The sequence below is a fragment of the Triturus cristatus genome, chromosome 8 (genome assembly GCF_964204655.1).
Source record: "Triturus cristatus chromosome 8, aTriCri1.1, whole genome shotgun sequence".
In the NCBI taxonomy this organism is placed as follows: Eukaryota; Metazoa; Chordata; class Amphibia; order Caudata; family Salamandridae; genus Triturus; species Triturus cristatus.
In genome coordinates this window covers 584,031,132-584,058,447 of record NC_140591.1, presented here as the reverse complement: position 1 = coordinate 584,058,447, position 27,316 = coordinate 584,031,132, and the positions used below count along the sequence as shown (strand labels likewise).

At 44.8% G+C, this 27,316-nt stretch overlaps 1 protein-coding gene across 1 annotated transcript in view; it reads left to right on the top strand.

Moving 5' to 3' along the window:
- Positions 1–27,316, top strand: part of DIS3 (DIS3 exosome endoribonuclease and 3'-5' exoribonuclease) — a 356,327-nt gene that overhangs the window by 5,469 nt on the left and 323,542 nt on the right. The window contains exon 2 of the mRNA XM_085622000.1: positions 26,332–26,489. Coding sequence (XP_085478126.1) covers positions 26,332–26,489 — 158 coding nt within the window. The remainder of the gene's footprint in view (positions 1–26,331; positions 26,490–27,316) is intronic.

Here is a 27,316-nt window from a genome sequence, read left to right as displayed (position 1 = left end):
AGTCATAAGTTCGTGTTTTTATGTTAAATGTGATTTCACCTAGCAAGAACTACGCGCTATCACTAGATAATTATTTTCAATTTTAATTGTAACGATTCATGCAATGTGCCAATAAGCGATACCATCTAAGAGGACAATGAGCCCACTTATTTTTGCGCTATAACCACTAGCATCCATTTACCCGTGGACCCCTTTTTTGCAATTTAGAACCTCCGTGGCACATTGGTTTCCACGGAGGCCGTTTGCAGCCCATGACACATTCAGAATGACTTTAAAAGTGGCTATTCACCTAGTTTGTACTTTGATCCATTATCCTTTGATTTATGAACCACTGATAGAGAAAGTTTGGTTTATAGTGTGCATTGTAATTCCCTAATATATGTGTTATCAACATTTTTAGGGTGGACTAAAGGTTCCCCACCTGTGTACACATTGTTTAGGTAATGAGTTAGAGAGTTAAAGGTCTCTTTTTGGTAAAAGGATAAACTCAAACAAACAAAAAAATCTCACCTCTACTTTAGGCAATTTTATAAGCCAGCTAAGTATCTCACAGTAGGTTTAAATCTGTAGGCGGGATTATATACAACAAAGTAGTGTGTTATAAAATAATGAATTCAGGTCACTCATTGAAATTGATTAGGAAATAGTTCTATTTTTGGGTGAGTCTCCAATCAGTTGTGTTCGTGGTGATAAGATTTATTGAGATTCAATAAGTTCTTAGTAGATCAGTTTTTCAAACGAGCTAGCCAACACTTGTATCGCCCTCTACTCCGTGTGCAGGCCTAGGGCCTTTTCAAGACATGAAGTAAGTGTAAATGTCGTCGGGAATTATTTATATTTGAAAAAATAGTATTGGGTAGACAATAGATGCAGTGTTTCTGATAGTAGTTGAAAAAAGAAGTAAAGTGTCCCTTTGGTCAGAGAAGAGGGCAGTAAGGTAGGAGTCCTGTGGATCTGCATCTAACACATGTTAGCTAGCTCGTTTGAAACACTAATCTACTAAGAATGTATTTCATCTCAGAAAATATTCTCACCACGAATACAATTGAAAAAAGAAGTAAAGTGTCCCTTTGGTCAGAGAAGAGGGCAGTAAGGTAGGAGTCCTGTGGATCTGCATCTAACACATGTTAGCTAGCTCGTTTGAAACACTAATCTACTAAGAATGTATTTCATCTCAGAAAATATTCTCACCACGAATACAATTGATTGGAGACTGTCCATAAATTAGAGCTTTATTCTAATCATGTTTTAAACTGTCTACCTGCATTCATTATTTAAATGTTGTCATATGTGGGATTTAGGGTTTGGTCCACCACAGGTTAAAATAGTGTCTAAAAAGTACGAAAGCCATTAAAGGTCCCCCCTGGTCTCTACACCTCTCAGAACATTGATTGTTTTAAAATAAGCACTGTGCCCTTTCCTCGTGGGGGAAAAAGAAATATATCTTTTCCTCAGTTTTATGCAGTCTCTTTTCCCTTCTCTACTGGGTATTTGTTATTGTTACTAGTCATTGGAATAGCTTGCTTCAAACACTGGTATGGTTTTCCAGTGCTTTTGTGCCGCCGATAAACTTGCAGACCAGAGGGTAAGTGCCAGGTCCGAGTTCCTTGAACGCCGTAGAATGTTTGCTTGGTTAAAATACTGAGCAGTTGATCGGTAGCCTCGAAAGGAAAGTGTTTGATGTTGTCGTTAAGGCTCCCATTGTGCCGGAAATAGTGTTCAGTGGTGCTGCACGTAGAAGGAAAAATAGAAATAGCTCTCAGAATGGAAAAAAAAAAAATCATATGTTTGCTCAGTGCCCAATATCCTAGCTGTCCGATTGACTAGTCACAGCACATACACAGATTTTATGGCCAAGATGCACAGGGCCCGATTCACAGAACTAACTTAAGACAAAATCCTAAACTTACTACCATTTTGGTATTCACAGAAGGCACTTACTCATTTTGGTATTCACAGAAGGCACTTACTCATTTCGGTATTCACAGAAGTTAGGAGTCCTAACTTTAGGACTCCTAAATGCCTTCTGTGAATACCGAAAGTCTTAAAATTAGGATTTTTCTCAGTTTAGTAGTAGTATAGTTAGGACTCCTAACTTTAGGACTCCTAAATGCCTTCTGTGAATACCGAAAGTCTTAAAATTAGGATTTTTCTCAATTTAGTAGTCCTAAGTTTAGGACTCCTAACTTTAGGACTCCTAAATGCCTTCTGTGAATACCGAAAGCCTTAAAATTAGGATTTTTCTCAGTTTAGTAGTAGTATAGTTAGGACTCCTAACTTTAGGACTCCTAAATGCCTTCTGTGAATACCGAAAGTCTTAAAATTAGGATTTTTCTCAATTTAGTAGTCCTAAGTTTAGATTTAGGACTACTAAATTGAGAAAAATCCTAATTTTAAGACTTTCGGTATTCACAGAAGGCATTTAGGAGTCCTAAAGTTAGGAGTCCTAACTATACTACTACTAAACTGAGAAAAATCCTAATTTTAAGACTTTCGGTATTCACAGAAGGCATTTAGGGCTCCTAACTTCTGTGAATACCGAAATGAGTAAGTGCCTTCTGTGAATACCAAAATGAGTAAGTGCCTTCTGTGAATACCAAAATGGTAGTAAGTTTAGGATTTTGTCTTAAGTTAGTTCTGTGAATCGGGCCCACAATGTTTTACCTCACTGTAGGAAAGTGCCCCTTTTTAGGTCTCGCTGAGCCAGCGCATGCGCTGCTCTGCGAGACATTTAGTCTGTGGGTTTTCAAAGTGCTGCCACAGGCTTTTGGTGGCCTAAAGCTTGCATGCACGCGCGCGTGCGCGCAGCGCCATCTGTCTTTCCTCCGCTGCTCGCCGCGCTTGATCACGATCACTTTCGCGCTTGATCACGATCACTTTCACGAGCCGCGCGGCCGTGTCAGTTTCACAGCCGCGCAGCCAATGCTTGTTTCCATTCGTCTTGTTTTGCTCTCTACAGGTACACACCCACAACCCTCCCCGTCTCTCTAGCACCACTCGTGCTCAGACACTCTGTTCCCCTCTGTCTATCATCTGTGCACTCAAAAGCACGCTCTCTCTGCCACCCCATATTTAATATCACAGCCATTTGACGGTAAAGTGGGCGGAGGTTGTGGTCCATGTGTGTAGTATCGAAGTGGCGCAGTGCGGTGCTCCTATTGTAACTCGAGTGAGAATGCATGTGGTGCCGACGGTGCACTGCAGCGTGTATTGGTAATAATATATTGTTACAGAGGTAAAACATGCATGCAGAGCTCCGTTATATCACGACGATTTCCCACTATAGCAAAAAGCACTGAGCTGCATTAACTAACTCTAATGTCTCGCTCATCGCCCACCCTCAAACGAATTGGCTGTTTGAGATTTTGAGGAACTCCGGCCGACCGACACATATGTCTGAATATTGTGCAAGTCAGCTCAGACGTTTCTTCATACTACTGTGGCATGCACACTTCTGCTTTCCTCTGGTCGATGTGCCAGGTGCACACCTAGGAAGTGTTTTCCTGTAGGATGTCAAAAACGTGCTGTTGCCTTGTGCAGTATATATTTACAAACAACTTTGCACTGCTCTTATGAATAAGTGAAATCTGACATACTTGCAAGGTGCCAACTTTCTAACAGATAAACTAATGGAATTTTTAAATTCTTTACATCTCAGACTGCCCCACCACCCCCATTCTTTTGGCATGTCCTACATCTTGTAATTAGCATATTCTCACGACTATATTTGTATATCCTCTTCGCTTGTCGACAACTTGGAATCTTGAGCGACAGGGTAATCCACCACTGACAAGCGGCGTAGGAAGGGCTCATATTCTAACTGGTCTTACTTTTAGTATAGATGTGCCTGGGACTGCGACCGGCATTCACTGCTACCTTACTCCTCCGAGAAGTACTGGACCCGACTCGAGGAGCCCACTTGCCAGAAAATCTGTTCAGAAATGCTCTCTTTTCGAGGAATTCTCAGAACGTCCTAGGCAGAAAGAACGCCTAATGAAACAGTGCGTCTGTCCTAAATTCAGTCGCGCACGTCTGTGTTATGGTTTTGTTGTGTTTTAAGATTGACTTGTCCAAGACAGCAGGTGCAGGCGCGCAACATTGACTCTCCAACACAGACAGAGATCAACAAAACACCCATTTACACTCACCAAATGGCGATTACACACACTAACGTATTTTGACGTGTGCGCTTGCAAACACCCACACACACTTTGACTTCTCTCACTTTAAGCACACACACCCTGGTTTGAATTGGTGTGCTTGTATACAAAACTCTAAGGAGAGACGCAAACAGTTCACAGACAAACAAATACGTACATGCTCATCTTTAGTGTTCTGCCTTGTTAATGAGTGGATGCGTATATCTAAGGAGGGAAACACAGACCGCACGAATAAACACGCAAGCACACGTGCAAAATAAAACAACAACAAAAATAAATAAAGACACACACACCAGGATGCACAAACTCGCCCTTATAGTGCACTTAAAAGTGTAGGGGCACACGGATGCACCTACTTATACAATCAAACAGGGTATGTGCACTCGCATCTACCCATCAACAAAAAGCAAATTGCTGCCTAGGATGCAACCAGGCATCGCCTCTGCGTGAAGACCCGCTCTCGTTGACAGAAAACACCACATCATCATTGATGCGAACTATAACAAGCATTGGCATAGCCAATAGGTCTCGCTTTTGGGACCTTATAAGTTATGCATCACAATATCATTTGTGCAACAACATCAACTGTTGCATGGCTAAACACTTATAAGGTCCCAAAGGCGAGACCTATTGGCTATGCCAATGCTTGTTGACATGGTCTCCCCCACTTTTTGCCTGGTATTTGATGTGATTTCGATTGGAAGTGCACTCAGTTCCTGCTAACCAGATCCCTAGTGCCAGATCTCTTTCCCAAAATTGTACAATTATTTCCTCCAATTGTCAATAACTTTAGCACCCTCTATAAGTCCTGAGTAAATGGTAACCTTGGTACCTAGGGCATGAGGTACCAAAGAAGGATATCTCAGAGCTGCAGCACGAATAGTGCCACCCCACGAGACCCTTCACCAAACACATACAAGACTGCCATTGCAGGTTGCGTGATTTGGTGCTGACCAAAGTGAAAACACGACATGACACACATCCCTGTGTGCCATGACCCCTAACACTGCATTTAATATTTGTAAGTCACCCATACAGCAGGCCTTACAGCCCTGTGACAGGGTGCTATATATTACATGTGAGAGCATACCTGCATGAGCAGATATGCTCCTGTGCTGGTCAGTTCCATTACTGTTAGTGCAAATGAACAGGGAATCCATTTTAACCCCTTCGCCGCGGCGCAAATTTCGCCGCTGCGCTTGGGGGGTGCGGGGTGAGCGCGGCGCCGCTATGCTCGTGACGGAACCACTCCGTCATGAGTCACGGGCGAGCTGTGCTCATGACGGAGTGGTTCCGTCACAACTCCGCCCACTCGTTAATTCGCCCGCACAGGCGGGGAATCAGCGACGCGTGGGCGGAGCGGCCGCAGCATGACGGAACCACTCCACTCCAATTCCAGTGTTGGATTTATTAATACATGTGCCCACTGAAAACCTACCAGCCACTGGTGTATGGCCGACTAGTTTCTGCCAGCCTGCCACCAGAGAAGAGTGTCTGACCCCAAATGGTGAGAGCCTTTGCTCTCAGTAGGTCAGAAACAAAGCCTGCTAAGGAAGAGGGTGATAACACCCGCTCCCACACGTCCCACAGGATGACATGCTGATTAGCATTCCAAAGCAAGGGAGTTTCAAAAAAGCTCTCGCCTTTGAAATGAGAGTCTGACTTCCCTCACAGGAGAGGAAGCTGAGCCCCTTTGTCCAGAGCCCTTTGGCAACTGAACAGACTAAAAAATGTGCTGGTCAGGTAGGCGTGCCCACCCCCAGACTAGTCTCACCCCCTAATGTGGCCCAATCTGAGGTGGACATAACTTTTCAAAGTTAGCCGTCCTTGTAGTGGCACACTTAGGGATTGTGGGACCGAGTTATGCTTGAGTAGTGACCCCAAGGATCAGTAGCCCATGGGCTACTAACCTACACTCCTCTGTGGCCTCTAAATTCAGTATTTAGGGTAGCCCCTGGCACCAGAAAAACATATCCTGCCGACCTGAAAGAAGCCAACAGACGTGAAGAGTCTTAAAGAGCAAGAACTGAAGACCCAGCAAATGACTTTGCGCCAACTCTGCTGGCCTGCCTGTTGACTTTGACAATTGTGCCTAAGGATGGCCTATACTGCAGCTTCTGTGTCTCCAAAGCCTGTGAGACCAGCCAGTACTTCACCCAGGAACCAAGAACTTAAGTGAAGTAGCAGACCTGCTACCCTGCTCTCTGCAGGGAACCCAAGAGACCTTAGAGGACTTATAGACTGCCAAAACCCGACACCTAAAGTTACCACTGCACCTGTTGTTCGAAGCCTGAGTGGAAGTGGGTCAACAGTGTCAGCGTGGTCCTCCAGAGACTGAGTCCACTGTAGTTTAACCTCTCATGGACCCCCAGGTGCGCTTGAAGCCTCTGCACACAGGCCCCCTCTTATCACGACTGCTCCTGGTAAGGAAAATCTAACACTTAAAGACCCCTCTGCACCCATCACCGCTGGGCCGTGGAAAAGAGGACCAAAGGTGTCCCTACGTCTCCCAAGCATCGTGAGGCCTGAGCCCCCTTGTTGGGTTCAGCCCGACAGGCTCCTGTCTAAGCCTGCATCCTCTTTATGCAAAGACAGATCTCCGTAGAGTTGCATTGGGCACCCGACACGGTTTTGCACCCCTGCACTCGACCGCCCTAGTGCCACTGGTGGTGGTCTGATTGTGCTGCCTTGAAACCATGCCCACCACTCCACTTAACTACTGGGGATTGGTCCCGTAAGTCGCCGTCCTGTACCGAAATGGCGGACTTTTTGAAAACAAGAGAATTTCTATTATAAAACGTACTTACTTACTTGACCGAAATGGTTCTGGTGCCTACATATATATAAAGGTATGTGTTATTTTTATAAATTGGTGTGGATCTTCATTTTGAGTCGGGTGCATCATTTATTGACTATTGTGTGTATTAGCAGATGTCTTGCACTCCTTCTGGTAAACCCAAGGCTGCTTGACCACACTTCTCCCTAGAAGAGCACTTTGGGAATGCTAGAGCAACACCCCCCCCCCCCCCCACTCCACCGTTCACTTGACTTTACACAATATCTCATTTTGATATATTGAGAGCCAGCTTCCTACACTCACCAATTTAAAGAATGTGCAGTAACAGGAATGTGGAATTCCCATAGCCCAAAGCCCGGGTCATATTGTTTGGGGCCAAGGGCAACAAGTTTCCATTTGTTGCCAATTTACAGTACCATATTATGGATCAGGGGAAAAGGTGTTGCCTGCAGTTAAGGTAATATTTGTGTTAATGCTGTTCAAACTTGTAATTATGGTTCATTAATGCAAAGCCTTTATTATTAGGGTGAGCGCTCTAAGTAAATGTTGTGAGCTCAGAATGCAATACTGACGATGGTTCAAGTATAAAAATGTGTACATACGTCTTCAATGTTTAGCAACAGGAGGCTATGTATAATGGTCCCAGAATGCTCTATAATTAGATGCAAATATTTGCAGAAGCTTGAAAGCAAGCTTGATGATTCTTTGCTCTCAAAATTAAATTTTCGCAAACAAATGCAAAAACATTTCACTAAACTACTGTACAACATTGCGTATCATTTCTCTGCAGCATCATTTCGTAAAATGTGTTGATGTGTGCCAGTATTTTCCAAAAACGTTAATAATGGATTATTAGTGTAACCAGTTTAAAAAAGATTATGGGAAACATAAAAATAAACAAACATTGGTAAAGTCAGTAGGTCTGAAATTGTTGGTCAGCCTTTTGGTTTTGGCATGGTTTTTGTTAACCTTATTGGTGTGGAGCTGCTAGGCCCTCACCATTATAACAAACATTGGCACTGAACAAAACGACTGTGTGTTATTAACCTTAGTTACTGTGGCAGCAGCAAGTATGAATCAGCTGCCAGCCTTCCTCAATGAAGCGGGTAAACCTTTGCTACCCTGGGAGGAATGGGTACAATTATTTGAATCTTACCTCATAGCTATAGGGGGAGAGAGATTAAGTCCTGTTTGTGAACAACACATTTTTTTGCGTAATCTGGGCATTCAGGGTAGAAAATATATGAATCCTTGCCTCAACCTGATAATGCACTGGATGGAGAGGAGGAGAGCGGGTTAGATATTTATAAAATAACTTTTCTAAAGTTAGAAACTCCTTTAGGAGATCAAGTCGATGTCGTTTTAGAAAGACACAAGTTTTTGAGCAGAAACCAGGACAAGCAATAGAGTGTAACAAACTATGTGGTTGTACTTAAAGGCTTATCTAAGTTATCTGATTTCAGAATCTTCAGTGACTTCTTTATAAGAGATCAGTTGGTCAAATGTACCAATAACCCACAAATAAAAGAGAAACTATTATCAAGGAACCCCACATTACGGGAAGTGATAGAAATAGTCAAGTCAATAGAACACACAGCGCAGTGTATCAAAGAAATGGAAATACCAACTGAGATTATTGCAGAGATTCACACAGATGGAGTATGAAAGGAGGTATGCAAGATACAAAAAGATGTCAACACTGGTACGGAGTATAAACATGAACAAGGTAATTTGAAATGTTTCCAATATTGGAGCAGTAACCACCTCGTAAACAATTATAACTGTCAGGCATGCAATGTCACCTGTAGGAAATGTAACAAAAAACGACTTTTTGCCAGCGTTTGCAGAGAGAGGGAAGTTAAAATGATAAATCCGAGAGAGGATGAGAACTATGAGGAGAAAACATGTATTTTTCAGCTATGTGAGGATGGCAGTGAGACAAATCCAGAGTACATGAAATGTATATACTTAGATGGTAATGCTATTTTAATGTGTGCTGATTCTTGCTTGCCATACAAATTGATTAATCACCATGGCTTTAAACAATTGAATGGGTATGAAAACTTTAAACTAGATACACCTGATCTCAATCTATAGGGTACACAAGAGCTCTAATTCTAATAGAAGGTGTGACTAAAGGCCGCAATACATCTAAAGATCATTCTACTTATGGTAAGATTTATGTGACCTGGAAAGGTTCATATTTGTTAGTTTGGCAACATCAAAAAGGATTGGGCATTGTGTTAGACCCTAACAATAAAGAACAAGTACGTCTTGTTGATAGACCCATGGGCAACTACAAAGAATTGTGCAATGAATTCACCAACCTATTTTCAGAAAATGTGGGTCTATTGAATAATTTGCAGCACAAAATTAAACTGAAAAATAATTCAAAACCTGTGGTACATAAATTTCGACCTATTTCACACCTCCCAAAATGCGTTCTAGAACAAGAACTCTCCAGACTGACCAAAATTTTATTTATACAGTCCATTGACTGTTCGTAGTGGTTAGCCCCAGTATTCTTAGCCATGGAAGCTGATGGTAAAGGGTTGCGTCTATGTGTTGATTTACGCAGCCTTAATGAAAACATTTGGGTCGAAAGAGGCACTCTAAAGCTGATTAGTGATATACTGAGCACCATGGGTGAAGGCAACTACTTCAGTGTAATCGACCTTTCAATGTCCTACCATCAGGTAGATCTTCATCCGGATTCCAGACCTTAGCCACATTCACTACGCCAATGGGGGCTTTCATGTTCCTCCGGAGGCCTTTCGGGTTATCATCCAAAACATCATGCAAAAAATCCCGGAAGGGGTTCCGTAACACCTTATGCTTCCAAGATGACCTATTACTATACAAAAAGATATTTAAGAACATGACCAAATTCTAAAGGAAGTCTTTAAGAGATTGATGGATGCTGGCCTGACCTTATAGAGAGAGAAATTATAATTGGGCGTCGCCTCCATCGATTACTTCAGTCATGCTAGATCGAAGGAAGGATGTGATAAAACAGCAGCGTAAACAATATATATAATATTGAGACATGCCCAATCCAAGATAGCCTTAAAACATTGTGAGAATTGAGTTCACGTTGTCTTCCAGTTTCACTCCTCAAATTGCCGTGCTGCTGCTGCTCGCGCTGGAAAGCCCAACATGCGTGCAGCAGCCTCCAGAAACGGGCCTTGGCCCACGCGTAACTGACGCGCAGAACCCTTGCCACCCGCAGTCAGAAATTCTCCGAAGGCACGCACTCAGCAGCACAAAGCACAATGTAGGTTCGCCTTATGTGCACACCCTTAATGTGCTGGCTATGGCAATGGCTAAACACTACCTGCAATGCGGAAACAAACCGCCGAAGCAGGGGCCCAATTAACGAATGAGATTGTGGTAATCCTTATCATACAGTGATTGAGATCCAAAGCTTACAACCTCAGTATGCCCCGCAACTGGCCCGAATTACAAACTTAAAACAAAGTCTTATTCTTAAATAACACCTCAGAACTGTCTGTTTCCGTTAATTGGAAACCCTCAATTCAAAGCAACAACCAAAAAAACAGACTAATAAAATAATTAAATAACACTCACAAATATTATATTATATCAGGGGCGGCTCCTCCATTAGGGGGGAGGAGCGTTACCCTACTGCTTTCTCACAGCATGAGAAGCAGAAACATAAAATGGTATTTTAAATACCGTTTTAGGTTTCTGCTTCTCGGCCTGTGAGAAAGCAGATCGTTATGCCTGGTTGGGGGTGGGCGGGGCGGGGAGGAGAGGAGTGGCTTGCCCAATGCTGTGGGCCCTGACTGTTTGGTCAGCCTAGGGCCGACCAAACCAGCCATGCGCACTCTGCATTTACTCTATGTAGGCTGCCTGCAGCCTACATGGAGAATACGGCCTCCCTACAGGTGCCCGGCTGGGAGCCGTCGACACCAATCACAACGCTACCATTGCAGCGTTGTAATTGGCTTAGGGGAGGGAGGATGCCTGCTTCCTTTATCTGCGAGCCGCGACTGTATTATGTTATTTCATATTTAGAACATTATATGATACAATTAATATGCTACTTATCTGAGTGAGGAGCAACATTTAATAGAGCAATAGTATTCTGTGAAGGTACTCTTTTTATGGGAATGAAGGTTATAGTTCTGGATTGTTCATGTTTTATGATGAAATGTGTTCTTCAAAGTGCTGCATGGAGTATCATTAAAGGATAAATGCATAATACTAGCCTCCGGTCTTGTTATGAAATTCATTGTTCAATGGCCATTTCCACACACGTTTACTAGCTGATCTGAGCAGGTTGTAAATGTATGCGGGAGCTGGTGCGTGGGTTAGTGGAATGGTATGGGGTAGGCAAAGTAGGGGAGGGAAGGGATGTGTTTTTGTAGCACGGGGAAACATTGCATGCTTTCCCCTGGTAAATGAGACTTGACTGCTGCAGCAGCACAAACCTTTCATGATTTCTCCAGCCGAGTTCAGCAACCTAAAAATCTAGTTAGATTATTTTACACCCAGAAAGAAACGGGTGTGGAGGAACCTAACAACTAGCAATTGAGTAGACCGAAATAAACGCATGGAAACATACGTCAATTTTGTTCTTTCTGACTCGTGATAGGATTGTAGGTGTGAATTTTACACCCCAAAGAAATCTCCCCCCAAAAAGAACAGTCTACAACTTTGGTGTATGCCATTTGTGTTTCAGTTGTTACAGAAAATGATTCAGTTAAAAGGGCTGGTGTTTTGCTTGTGTGTCATTGGTAATCCGTGCAAATAGTAGCACATTTTTGCAAGAGGTACAAAATAAACCTTTTCTGATACTGAAACACTGGGAGGGCAGAATTGGACATGGGTAAAGGAAGAGCTAAAATAAAACGGGCACCAGGGCATGCAAAGTAACTGTCAAAAGTGCCCAATAGAGTGGAGCAGGACCCGCATGGGATTGTGGTAAGAAGAGGTGATCCAGTTCTGGCCTATTTGAAAACATGAAATCAAGGAGGTTGTTAGAAAAAATTAAATAGATTGATGCTTTGCCACATAGATGTATTTTAAATTGAGACGTTCTGCTTTTAAAGTGCCAAAAGGGACAGAAAAGCAGGTTTTGAAAGTTATTTTGAGGAAGCCAGGGAGCAGTATTAAAATCTGTTTAACAATCCTACAAGGGTTGTGGGTAACCCAACTGTGTTTATATTATTGCACGAAGACAGCGATAACTTGAAAATCCTGGAAGTGTAAGTACGGCATTCGACCATAAACCAATTTTCCTCAAATAAATTGTATTCCTGAGACATTCAGTAGACGGGTGCAATTTTTAGGTCTCGCCTGATCCAGCGCATGCGCTGCTCTGGCCGAGACATTTTGTATGCGGGTTTTCCAAGTGCTGCCTGTGGCCTAAAGCTTGCCGCCATATGTCTTACTCCGCCGTGCTTGATCGCGTCCGCGATCACTTTCACTTTTGCGGGCCGCGCGCCAATGCTTGTTTTATTTTTTTATACGTGCGGCCGCTTGTATATAATGATCGCCCGCTTTTATGTTTCTTCTTTCTAGAATTTGCGAACCCCGCATAACTTTTCTCGGGTGCCGCGCATATTAGGAAAATATCTATATAACAAGCATTTACAATGCAATGGTCTCGGCATTGGTAAAGTTAGAGCTATTGGCATTGCTCATGACATTATTTTTGTTTATGTTTTTGTTTTTAAAACATTTAAAGAAACGGCATTGTCATGAGCAATGCCAATAGCTCTAACTTTAACAATGCCGAGACCGTTGCATTGTAAATGCTTGTTGTGCCCTGGCACAGGGGACCGTTTCTTTCTGGGCTGCAGTGACAGCACATCGACGTGAGCTGCTCACTTCTTACTAGAGGAGAAGTTACGGCAGGACGTCATGCCAGGTGAGGTCCTAGGGGAGGGAAATCCTTTAAAGAGTCATTTTCTCTCTGGATTTTTCCCTTCTCTTTTTGAAACTCAGGAGCAGCAGCGTTGCCGTGGTGTCACCAGAGCTTTAAGTGGAAGCTTTTTCAATATTCTATACAAGCCATGCTACTTATTTATCTCATGCAACTAACAAAAGCCAATAGTCCTGCCTTGTTGTAGGTATGATGCTACGTGTTGTTTCATATCTGGATGCAACGACAGAAACAGCAAAATACAAGTTGGGGGGCACACTATGCGAAACACAGACTTTTAGCTTGTGTTTTAAGCCACGCCCTTAATTACATTAGCCACACCCCTTTGAGAGACCCCTCCCCCTTTTTCATCCCACGTAAAGCCCCGAGTATACCTGTGAGTGCGAGCTGAGAGTTCCCTGTAGGAAAGGAGAACGTTAATGAGCGTGAGCATATCCTGTAGGTCCGGAGTACTTTAAAGAGTGTGAGCATATCCTGTAGGAAAGGACAAACTGCATGTGCTGCCGCTGCGTACAGGATACGGAGCGTGGGCCGTAAATATGTTGTGGGAGAAACCACAACGAGCTGACATGGGAAACATCACTTTGTTAAATCTGCGCATATAAACAGCGCGAGGACGTTATAAACAAAGAGGGGAGAATGTGGCGTAACGGCCAGAGCTACCACAGTTGGAACCGGATTCGATGCTCTGCAACATCCTGCGTTTTTGGGCAGATCACTTCATCTACCTTTGCCTACCAATAAAACAACTTGCCCTTGTGTAATCTAACTGTTGCTAATTTAAAGCGCTTCAATAACTTTAGGTCGAGTTCGCGCTATAAAAAGAGCAAGCATAAATAAACACAGACAATCAGCAACACACTCACACGCTTGTAAACCTGGCACACGCTTTGAGTGAAAGGACACACCCAGGGCTCTGTGCCACGCCCACAGGCGTGTGACTGATTTGTCAAACACACAAGAACTGAAGTGACACGCCCCCAGCCGAGAAAACACAAGCACACCTACGCCTCACAATATACAAGATTCAGAACTCAGAGGCGCCTACAGGGCTGCAGACAGAAATCACACCCGGGATCTCCGACACCCCAACAGGATAGGCCCATGCAGATCTACAGGGGGCGCCCACAAACAGACACGGATGCTTAGAGAGGCGCACACAGACCGCTCGCTGCCAGAGAGGTGTGACGCGCCCACCTATGTGTGTGTACAAGCGAATGCACAATCTAAGCAAGAACAGCCATGCACAATACCAGCTGCTCTAATGGGGTCATTCGAGGACAGGCGCAGGGTGAGCAGGCGCCACGGACCCGCCGCTCACGGATGACCCAGATCCAACGGTATTATTGGTTGTATGTGCCCGCCCCCTCTTTGGAGACCTGGCTCACCAGCCCAGCCGGGTCTAGAAGGTTCTCGGCAATATTTGTATTTCCCGCCCACCTGTCGCGCTGCCCCTGGCACCCTCGGATCTCCGCCCTTTCCAGAAAGCTCGAGTTGTTGCATGTCAACAATAAACACACGGTTCAGGGCTGCCAGCCCGACCAACGCTTCGCCCCTGGACAACTTCACATCTATATGTATGCATCAACAGGCCACAGCGTGGCGTCGTTGCACGAGCCCTCACTGAAGCGGACCCTCGGCGCGGGGAGCAGATTCTGCGTCACTGCGTGTGGCCCGCAGTGCCGCACTTTTATCCACCTCGGAAGGATGAAAGGCTGCGCTGCGACTGGAATCTATGTCCACAAGCTCGACGAGTGGGCACCCTACTGCACTAAGACACCAGGCTGACGTGAGCAGACATAGGCACCCAGAACCTTCTTAAAATGCATGTATTTATTATAAGAAGGAAGGCAACCATTCTTTAAGCCCTTAAAATGTCAGCGAATTAATATAGTACAATACGCCAGAGCCGTTGAAAATATCGCAGGGCTGGGGCAGAGTCAGTGTAATGGGCAGGTCCCAGTTTCCTATGTTAGTGTGGTAGCTCAGCGGGTTAACGCGGCTCCTTCTCGTAACTGCATAAGGTCGCATGTTCACACCCTGTTTTAGATTGGTCTTACTACTGCAGTACACGAGGGACTATACTAGTTAGCCCCCGCATTAGAAAAATGTTACCGCAAACCGAGTATCCTACCAACATTTAAAGGTAGCGTCGTCCAATGACTGCAGCTTCAAAGAGCCTAGAAACGATGTTATTTAAAGTGTTTGGCCATATAGCATCCCGTACACACAGATAGCACAGTGAGCTGCACACATTTCATGAGATCAGTGAGTTGCTGAAGAACTCTGAACTTGCTGCACCGGACTGGGAATAAATAACCCGCAAACAGGTAAATAAATCCAGCCACAGCAGTTCACTGTGCCTAACACCCCAGACAATGAATACTCCGATGCAGAGCTATGCGGGGCCGGGGTATAAACTCTCATTAGCTATCTCGGTTGGTTAATGCCCTTGCCACGGCTGCCTGCCTCTACGCAGCGACAGGTTCTGCGGTACTTTGCGCTCTTATTCCCCACAAGTCACTTACCTCGGAGAGGCCGGTCTCCAGCGGGAGGTGCACGCTGGGGGTCCGGGCATAGGGGAAGACGCTGCCCGAAAAGCCAGGGAGGAGGTCGGTGTCAAAGAGCCCCTCGCCGAAGCGCTGGTCGAAAAGGCGGCTGGGAAAGAGGGGGCCCGGGAACCAGGGGCGCCTCATCCAGGGGTGGCTGATGGTGATGTCCATGGCGTCTGGTGCGAGGGTCACGGAGGTATTCCGGTATCAGAGCGGGAGCTTCTCTAGCGCTGCCTGCAGTCCTTGTCCGCCAGGCGCCTCCGCTCTTCCTTATATACCCGCGCCGCGGCGCCCTGGAAGGAGCCAGAAGTTTACAGAAGAGGACCGATGCCAGCGGAGGGCAGATCATTCCAGGCGTGGAGCCCCGGGCTAATCCGTCACCAGGGAGAAGAGGTGGGCGGGGACAGGAGGGCCACCAGGAGAGGGGGGAAGAGAAGCAGCGACAGAGGGAACGAGGGAGAAGCAGCGAGAGAAGGGAAAGAGGGAGAAGCAGCGAGAGAGGGAACGAGGAGATCAGGTGAGGGAGCAACGCCGGGACACCACCGCCTTTCTCCGAGGCACAGCAGAAAATGCCTCGGAGAAAGGGAGTGTCCTTTTCGGATTGGGGGGCGTGTTTTGCTGTTGTCTCCTCCCTGAGACTTCTCGCAAAAAACACGCCCCCCGATCCGAAAAGGACGGGGCTTCAACGGAGTGACTGGACCTCTTCTCCAGTGGCTGGCCAGCATTTAAGAGGCCAGCCAATGGAGAACAGGAGAGAAGAGGGGCGGGTGCAAGCCCCTCTTCTCAAAGTCACTCAAACTCATTAAATCTCGGAGCGAGACTGCGCAAGCGCAGCCTTTCGCAGCCGAGACCTAAAAAGCTACTGCCCCATTCACTCTTTCTTTACTTTCAAAGTCCAAGCTGATACAGGAATAACAAACAGCTTCAACTACCAGCAGTAAAACGGGCAAAAAAACATGCATATACGACTCATAACAGAACGTCTAGCTCTCTCTTCTGCACACAGCAGATGAAGCGCCACCGGGAAGTGCCTCTCCTGTAACAAAGCGAGTAAACTAGAGGTTTTTCAAGCTCCTTTTTAGGTCTCGGCTAGCGAAGGCTGCGCTTGCGCAGTCTCGCTCGCGAGATTTAATGACTTGGAGAAGAGGGGCTTGAACCCGCCTCTGTTCTCTCCTCTTCTCCATTGGCTGGCCTCTTGAATACTGGTCAGCCATTGGAGAAGAGGTTTGTCTCTCCAAACAAGCCCCGTCCTTTTCGGATTCGAGGGCGTGTTTTTTCGATTGTTTCTCTTTTTTAAAACGCCCATAAGACAGCGAGTCTACGGCATGTCTTGCTCACGCTGCCTACACGCGCCAGTCGGCTCTCTGATTGGTTGGCAACTACCAAATAAGCACTGTGATTGGTGGACCTTGTCAACCAATCCGAGAGCCTACTGGCCCCTTGTGCAGGCAGCATGAGCAAGACACGCTGTAGACTCGCGTGGTGCCCACCCCGCTGGTTCGTGCCCCCCTGCGTGAGGCTGACGCCAAGAACACCTGGGATTAGCTGAGTCGCTGCGATGCCCGCGGCAACCGGGAACGAAGGCAGAGTCCGCCTGTGTGGACGTGTAATGTACCGTCAGGCTGCTTACGTATATTATTATTTGCTACGTACATGTGCTAATGACTGTCTGGGAAAAATCTTCTTATTATTATTATTATTTTTCAGTTTATCGGTGTCGTGTTATGAATACTGTTGCTTCGCTTCTCTGCCCTTCCAGTAATGCCCGCGTCCCTTCCTTCCTTACACATGCCGCGCAGACGGCGTTTCTCGCCTCCCTCTCGCGGCCTGCACTCCCCTCGGTTCCCCCAGCCTCGCTCACTCCAGTTTTGCGTCACTCGCTGTAGGAACAGGAGTGTCACCTCCGGGGCTGGAGAGCGGACCCTGTTTCCCAGTCACTGTCGAGGCCGCGGTTCGGAGCTGCGCACTTCGGCGCAGACGACCCCTCCCTGAGGGGGAAATGGCGCAGAATAACGGGGAGCGTGCACCGTCCGCGAGACAGCCAAAAGTCAGAGAAGGCGGGGAGCTCAAATGTGTGTAGCCGGGGAATACAGCCCCAAGAGCACCTGCTGCTCACAGCACTTCAAAGCTCCACTCGAGTCGACCTGCTGCTCACAGCACTTCGAAGCTCCACTCGAGTCGTAGTAAGAGCTGTGGAAACAGATTGTTTGTCACCACCAACCTTATTAATGAATATTAATAATATTATTATTATCTCCAGAAACCCATCTGTCCCGCTTGAAGTCATCTGTGGCTGCTTTAAATGTGCCGCGCGGACTCCGGACTGCTATTCTTGACCCCCGGATCCTGTGGCTGAAACCACGGCCCCGCAGGGCGCAGGCACGGGCAGGATGCAAGTGGTTCATCTGTCACTTCAGCTCCGAGAGGTGATGCAGAAAAGACAGCTGAAGAGTGGGCGCTTATAAGGCCCGATGTTTACATTGTCCTAAAGCGTGGGGTTCGCCCGTTTCTGAGCTATACCTATCGTGACGGATAAGGTAACTCAGGCACTGAGAAATCAGTCCAGGATCACACAATGTGCAAGTGTACAGTTCTCAATTAGAACATAGCCCGCCTGTTCATTGCGCAATGTGTGACAGGTTTGAAAGGTGTGCACTGATTGGCCCGGTACAGGCGGTAAATGAAAAATAAGCCATTACCTGAATTTAAGAAATTGGATCACCCTCACCACGGTGCAGATTCCGTGTGCAAACATATTAGGGCATATATTTGCGCAGTATGCTTTGTGCTCGATTTAGCCATGTGCGTGCAAAAATAGGATTGTGCGAATGCTTTAAGCTCATTTTGCTTCCCTTGTACATTTTTTATATTTAAGCGGACAGCTTCCAAGCAAGTGCCGGCGGTACACCGGAGCAAACACAGTTTCCATTCAGCTCTTGAGTGTCACTAGTGCAAACAGGGACACAATCACGTCCCACTGACCCCAGAAGGGTTCTTCCCAGGATGCATTTCTCATGGAGATGGGGTTATTCTTATCCTACTCCAAATAATGGCGGGTATTCCTCGGAAACGGAGGCATTACGGCTCTCTATATTCGGGACTGACTGACTTCTGAATGTCAGTGTTGCTAGACAGCCAGATGCTCTGCTCCCAGTGCAGCGGTGGATGCTGAGGCCCCTCTCTCTCGCATCCCGGCCAGGGAAGCACAGCTCTCATTGTTCATCAGAACTTCCCAATAGCCGGCTCCGTTTTATTGCCTTGCACTGTTGCCATTCAACAACAATTGACTCTATTTTATATTGTGTTGACAGTCGCAGGAGTTCACAGGACGGGGTGGGTTCGAGCTGCACATTTGAAGGTTGTTTCTAGCTCGATAACCCTGTCTAGATCCGATCCCGAGACAATCAGTGCCTCGAGGAAGAGCTTTCTTGACCCTGAACTGGAAGCAATCTCTGCACAGGCTGTCTTAAGTATCTACTGGCAGTCATTTATTCTGTATAGCCTTATCAACGTCCTACTTCCTGCCTGAAACACCTGCCCCCTTCCTAATCTATTTATAGAATTATTAATTTTATATATAGCGCCCCGAGGCATCCATGCGCTGCACGGGTCACACAGACACCTGGTAACAGTACTGCAGTACACAGAAGCGATAGATACGTTTATAACACTGCACCTCCGGGGAGTGGCCTTCGAGTCAGAGGGTACGTGGATGTGTTACTGAAAAGCCGTTTTTTTCTGTTTTCCTGAACACCAGCAGAGTGGGGGCAGTTGTAGTTCCTCGCAGAGGGAGTTCCGGAAGCAAGCAGTGGCACCACAGAAAGTGTGTGGGTTGCTCTGTGTGTGGGTGCAGATGCAATAGGTCTCGCATTTGAGAGAGATTAAGCTATTGACATTGTAAAAAACAAAAAGAATGTCGTGAGCAATGCCAATAGCTCTAACTTTAACAATGCCGAGACCATTGCATTGTAAATGCTTGTTCATGTATGAATGGTTTTCTATAAAATGAAAGCTGTCCAAGGTGCTGCGCTTTGCAAGCGTCGCAGTGCCAATATATATATTTTCTTTCCCTGCATCAGCTGATCATGCTGTTCACAAAAAAATCTTTCAAGACAGTGAATTGTCCCGTTCATCGGCTGAACTGTACAATACTTTCTGGGCACTGTAAGTGTTTTGGAGCATCAACCTGACTCGTGTCAGCACTTGACGAGCGATCAGCTGTTCTCTCTACTTCCGCTTGCATCTTGCGTGTTGTGCTGCACTAGGGGAACTTTGCTGGGTTTCGCGCGATCAGTTTCACTCTCACGGCCGCGCGGCTGTGTCACTTTCACAGCCGCGCGGCCAATGCTTGTTTGGGGTGGGAACTAGGTGAGCTAATGCAGTGCCTGGAAGAAAGCCCCACCTTCTAACGACTCATCCCCATTAAGGCCAACCCACTAGTTGTCTTACACTGAAACATTTTTGAAAGTTGGCAGGTCTGTTGTGAGCTGTGGCTTTTTAAGTGCTTACAATAGTGGGAGAGGACGTTGATATCCACTTTCAGTTTTACACGGGGGTGAGTTGATGAGGTGTGATTAAATGATGCAATGAGATATGTACCAGCCACACCAGTGACTCAGCCCTACAGTGCACCATTGTACACGTGCCCTACAGTGCATTTTACAGTGCGCATTTCTGAGCTCAAAATGCAAATTGCAATTTTGTTGTGAATTTTACACATGTTTAGATTGTGTGTGTGTGTGACTCGATATTTGCACGGAATTCTCCGCCGCTATCCACACTGGGAGAGCGTACACAGAACTCTCCTTTGTGACTGACCGTTGGCAGTTATTTTGGCCATCCTTGCGGGAATATGTTTCTTTTCTGTTCCCCTATTACAGGCATTGGATTAGTCAACTGCTTCAGTAGACAGAATGCAAGCTAATTGCTAACAGATGCACTGCAACTGTGATCGCAATCTGTTTCATATTTAGCGTAACAAATTATGCAAACTACACCAAATAAGAACCATTTAAAATACCAGTGGCCATTTTGTAGAAGCATTTGGAGAGAAATGTTTAGTTTGCAGTTTCCCGTCTGACACAAACGAGAAGGCGCTGAATGAAAAGTAATCAGCAGAGCAAATAAAGATGGTCATTTCTGAAGCCAACCAGAAACGGAAATAAAGGTGTTTACTTTTTTCCTGTCAGTAAGTGGTCCCAACACTGTTATCTGATGCTTCTGGTTGGAATGGTATCTTCCGAAAGCACGTCACAATCTTGTTAGGCCTTTTCTTTCTCAGGGAATGCTGCTCTGTATGTGACAAGATCACTAACGAACAGTGGGCATTATTTTCATACATGCAAGCAATACAAATGCAAAGGAGCCATTTGTATATCATGAATTTGAGCTGTTTCCTGCACTACAGTCTGTGGTGCAGATACGGAAACATATAACTTGCCGAAGGTGCATTTGCTCGCATGGACTGCCATTTGACAACATTGAACATTTCAGTTAGTTGTGTTGTCGCAAACATCAGAGTTTTCGCACAGTTCAGTGTAATTTCACCCAAAATACAAATGAATAAAATGGAAGAGCATGCAAACAAAATATTACAAATAATAGCATGGAGTACCATGGCATGGCATAACATAGCATGGCACAAGAAGTATTACATACCATAGCATGGGATAACGCATCATAGGATGGCTAGTGGAATATTAAATGGTACAGTATGGAATAATTTAACATGGCCAAACACAAAATGACCTAAATGGACACAGCACAGCAAGAAAAATATTACATAGGATAACATATAATAATATAGCATTTCATAACACAGCATGGCAAGCAAAATATTGAATAGTATAGCATGGAATAACACAACAGCACGGCAAGTAAAATATTACATAATACAGCATAGAATAATATGTTCTAAAATACCATAGCATAGCAAGCAAAATAGTATTAGCATATAGCATTACATGAAATAACATAACAAAACAAGATGATTCTCTGTGATATAAAATGACATTTCCCTGGCAAGGAGCTGCAGGGAAGATACGTGCTTTAAAAAGGTATTCCTGTACCAATGGTTAATCCTCTCTTTTGTCGTAAACATTGTTCCGATGTTTAAGTTTAAGCTTTATAAATGCATTTAATAATGTGATATGTTTATGTTGCTCTTTTGCCACAGCTCAGTTCTAGCATCTCCTCGTCTTGTGTAGCAAGAGCGGTACATATGCCAGTATATCGATTCATCCTCTAAGTATTGGAAAATTGCATCATTTTTGTACCACATTGGCCCACGGCTTTTGAAACAAGCCTGAAAAGTTCTCAGTGATGAAAGTATCCAGTGTCACTTACTCATTTACCAATCGGGACCGATTATTAACAATTCTACAGTTAGGTCAGAACCATAAAAAAACAATATTGTTAATTTAATTAACACGATTTAGTCAAAAGACCTCAAGTTAAAACATCATGCAATACAATCCATCATTTATGTATATTTTTACCGTCAGCCTTTGAAAAATCTTATCACACTTAATCACCAAAACCAATACCAGATTAAAAGCATTAAAATGAATTTACCGTTTAAAATGTACAGGATTCATCACACAACAAGGGCAAAGTCAAACCGTAGCATCAGCAGACCTGCATCGTGATAGCTTTGTTAATGCCAATACACGAAGAAAAGTGCCTAGTGCTTGACATGAGTTCCCGGTCCTCATATAGAGGGGCAGGAATCATACATAATGGGCTTATACTATGCCAAATACTCAAAAGGTGCCAAGTGCTTAAATTGAATTGCAAATCATCATCCCAAGAACACAAGAAGCACATGCATTGGCATAGCCAATAGGTCTCCCTTTTGGGACCTTATAAGTATTTAGTTATGCAGCACAATATCCTTGGTGCAACAACATCAACTGTTGCATGGCTAAACACTTATAAGGTACAAGGTTTAGCCATGCAACAGCTGAGGTTGTTGCACCAAGGATATTGTGCTGCAAAACTAAATACTTATAAGGTCCCAAAAGCGAGACCTATTGGCTATGCCAATGCTTGTTTTTTTTAGGTCGAGCCTAGCGACAGCGCGCATACACTGCTTTCTCTGCGAGGCATGCCTCAGTAGGGTATGATGTGGAAGCCTCATCCACACTCCGCCCATATTAGTCATTGGCTTTGTGTCATTGTCCTTCTTAAATGCTGGCTTCTGATTGGTAAATAGGCTTGTTAGTCCCACCTTGGTACTGCCTTGTCTCCATTTGTTCTCCCTATAAGGACTGGATCTGGTGCATTATCTAGTAAGTGAGCGCTATTTTTTTTTTAGGACACTGATGGAGCAGCGCGTGCACACAGCTGCCGTTTGTTCATCACCTCGGGTGCCTCTTCCCCCCCCCCCCTCCCCCATGACTGCACTCGTAGGACACAACGTGTTCCACACGAGTGCTTTAAGCGTCCAGGTGCGGGGCAAAGTCACACTTTTCAACCTACGTGCATACCCGATTTCATTCATTTTAAGTGGAAAACATCACACCTTTAATGTGCCTTTTTAAAAACACCCGTGCAGCGCTTGCTGCTGGTTAGTTTCCTCAGGTCCCCCCCTCCCAATATGTCTCACATAGAGGAGCAACCTAGCCTGCTGGCATAGGACTTGCATGTGGGAGGTGGAGGGGTCTGCTTTGGAGAGTCTTAATGCGCGCCCATCGCACGCCATGGCTGACTAATTATTACTAGTATGCACCCGAGAATACGAGGGGGCGGCAGCTGTGAGCAAGCGCTGCTCGAGCACTGTTGAAAGGCACGTCAAAGGTGTGATGATCCCATGGGGTGGAAACAGCCGCTCATGCACGGACCCTGCTGTGATAAAAGGATTACTCCTTGTTTTAGGGATTCCGTTGTTTGAGGGAAAGGAAGGGGGTGAGGAGGGTAGTGGCAGGATCCGGTCAGCGTGGCAGCATGGACACCTGTAAGTTGCACGGAATGACCTGTAATGTAGCTCGTGCTCATGTAAAGCCGTTGCTTCTGATGATCTCTCTTGAAAGATCTGTGGATTTTTTTTGTGAGCGGACCACTGAATCCTTTCTGCTTATTCCGCACTCATATATTCCCTATAGCATCTGTTTTATTATGTTTTAGGGCTATAGGAATACCCAGGCTTCACCAGCCAATTTACTGTTTTAATTGTTCATTGCTTTGATTGGTATTTCCCTGAACGCATAGCTGCATCTCTCAGAAAACCTCTTTCTATGCTTTTACTAGATTCTTCTCCATGGTGTGCTTTACTGTGACTTGCTGCTCTTCCCCTCATCTCAGCTTGGAAAGCCCCGGATAGATTCAGGGTCCAGCATACCACCGCTTGTTTTCCTTGATTCTGGAGTACTCGACCTAAACAAGATTAGTGTTTGAACATGATTATTGGACATTTGAGTAACAGAAGCTCACATAGGCCATAAATAAGTCTTACCCACACTTCTAAAACAACAAGCATTGGCATAGCCAATAGGTCTCGCCTTTGGGACCTTATAAGTGTTTAGCCATGCAACAGTTGCATAACTAAATACTTATAAGGTCCCAAAAGCGAGACCTATTGGCTATGCAAAGCGGCCCTGCGGCCGCGAAAGTGATCACGATCACACATCAAAGCGGCCGCTAAAGTGAAAGTAATCGCGTTAAAGCGCGGCGCGCGCGCCCGCGCACATGCACTGTAGCTCTAGGCTGGCCTGGTAGCACTTTTTGGAGCCCTCTCAATAAGTCTCGCCAGACCAGCGCATGCGCTGGGTCAGGCGAGACCTAAAAATCCAAGTACGCTACTGTATAGCCAAACAAACAAAACAATAATGTAATTCTTCTTTACAAACGTATCCAAGTACGAAATGCTAGTTAATCACCCCTTTATGTTTTATTTGTTGACATGAAGGTGCAGGCATCCTAATATTTGCATGTCTTTGGATTACTCCGAGCATTTTAATTTGAAACAGTTTCTTCATACAAATAATATTTTGCCATGTAGAATCTAATCCGTTAAAAGGGCAGAGGACAAGGGTTAAGTACAGAAATGCATCCTTGAAATGACATGTCCCTGTGAGACTTCCCTGTTGGATTTACAGATTCATTTAATAGGAAAAATCATTGAGCTATTTTGGGTTTGGATTGTCCGTTACTCATTCTTAATCTAGGTTGGAGCACTCTAAAGCATAGACCACATACTGACAGGGTTTGCAGAGAGTAGCATGTTTTGCCCACCGCTGCCATACATAAAAACACAATGTCTTCCTTGTTACTTTAGAGACTTTTTCAGTATGATGTTTGCAGAAAATAGTGAGACTTTTTGAAAATATGCCTGTTTCCGTTTGCTGCTTTTACTTCTGTCAGCCGTAGCTGTCAACGTCCTTAGCATTGCTCAAGGGGATGTTTTTGCTTATACCTTAGGTAGCATCATTTTGTTTTTTCACAAAATAATTTTATTGTTGACAGCCAAGACCGAGTTAATGCCTCAACGGGCATCGGCAATATGTATACAGGGTGACATACTGATATCAACATTTTCAATGATACTATAATGTCATTCATATAAATAATACGTTGTGAAGTAACTCTCTAGAAAAACAAATAACAGTGCCCCACAATATCTACCTGGAAAGTAGAAACGTCTCATAGATAGGGAGAGTTCTAGTCACCCATAACCATATTCAGTATGCATGCAATGTAAATTCCAGTCCAGTCATATCAGTTGTTCTTCAATAGTAGAAGGGGGAGAAGGAGGTTCCAGATATATACCTCTATAGTCTGCCCACCGTTTCCAAATTTTACAATGCTTCTGAGGGCATCCTCTCGCTTTAAAGACCGGGATTTCTAGACCCATACAAAAGTCCAAGCCTTTCTTCCAAACCCCAATCAGCAGCGGGGATTCATCTTTCCAGGCCCAGGCGATGTCTCTTTTAGCCAACGTGAGGCCAAGGAACAATAGGTGACGCTTGTACCTATCACCACCCAAACCCTCCGTAATGTGCAGCATGGCTATCATTTTATACAATCTAGTCACATTAATTTATTATTTAGAGTGTTGACACAACAGGGTCCTGAAAAAATGTGGCTGGCTGCATAACAGCAAAACGCATTGGTGTGGTGCCTGAATTATATCTCCATGTGCATGTCAGCATTATCTAGAGAGAAGTAAGATGTGTCACATTTTCACGTCCTTGCCTCACAGAGCCAAATGCAGACTCATCCTGCTGTGATCACAGCATTCATTTAAATATTTTCAGATATCATCACAGATTATCTACAGTGTATCACCATTTACACCACTGCAGCACCAAGGCCACACCTGCACAAAAGGCTTAGGGCATAATTTAGAGGAGGATTACCAAGGGACATACGCCACTAAAAGGCGAATATCCAGCCCCCCACCCAGTCTGCTTTCGACCCAACCGATTTTGAGAGCAGTGGAAGACTATGTCCCCAGTGGTGCAGCCCCAAATGGCCCCACCATTGAGAAAACAAGTTGAAACCAGTTAAATTGGTGTCATATGGGCCATCAAATGAATCTGCATTCTTGTGCGCTACACAGTGCGGCAGTTGCTTCTCTAGTCCCCGTAGTAATTCCTCATTCTAAGGCCTCTAGGCAGTGCTGCTAGCTGCTTCTCTTCTCTCATCAGTAATTCCCCATTCTAAGTCCTCTAGGCAATGCTGCAGCTGCATCTTTGGCCCTGTCACTAATTTATCATTCTAAGTCCTCTAGTCAGTGCTGAAACTGTGTCTCTGTTCATACATCCGCTACCCTTCAAACTAAAACACATAGGTAAGACATTCTCATTTACAACGTCAATAGCTCTAACTCTGACAAATGCGAGAGCTATTGCATTGCATATGTTTGTTAATAAAGTTTCTGCGATGGCTTACACTGTACTGCTTTTATTCTAGATGGATATTCTTGAGGATCCTCTTATTCAGAATGTGATTGTCCTGCAAACTGTACTCCAGGAAGTGAGGAAGCGAAGTGCACCAGTGTACAAGAGGATTAAAGATTTAATTAATAATCCAGACAAACATTTCTATACGTTTACTAATGAGCATCACAGGTACGTTTTCATTCATAGAATGGCACAAATAACCTTTTGACTCCAGGTAATCCCAGTGAAATAATGAAAACACCCTGTGTTTTGATTACTTTTATTGGACTAACTTAAATAATGTGCAAAGATGTAATGTGTCATAGAGACTTTATTTTAAATAGCTTTTCTTTTTTTCCCCTGAAACTCAAACAGAAAGTTCATAACAGTGACACAAGATTGCTGCAACAGACCATGCTAGTGGCCCGATATCACAGAATCATAGACAGTTATTGATGATGTAGGTGACTTTGTAATGCTAAAATGAAATGTGCAGTGCTTCATTCCTACATAGACACTCATAGTTCCTCCTGCGATGGATGGTCTCAAACCAAACGGGATCTGGAGAGTTTCCAGTTAGCATCTGCGTTCTAAAAGTCATCTTGCATTTTGTAATTTGTTTTAGTTTTGTGCGTCTGTGCCACCTCTGACCTTTCTTGATCAGGAGGTGGACATTTCTCAAATATTGGAGATTCGCCCAACATCCACATGATATCTGCATGCTTTTTTTGCCATGGATGCTATTTAGGAGTGTTGAGAGGTTGTGTTTCAACCCTTGTGCTTTGACTTGCTTACCCAGTGAAGTTGCTTGTGAACTCTGTGAAATGAGCATACACCACTGGATTAGCTTGAATAATGGGCGGTTTCCTTTGTCTTCTTTTCAACCCCAAATGCACAGCATATATAGCCCTAATCCCAGGGCAAATATTACGACTTTCTTTCTGACCAGTGTTTTTAATATATAGCTGTCCTTTCATTTCTGTGTTGCAACAGGAGGTTGTAAACCTCGATAAAAC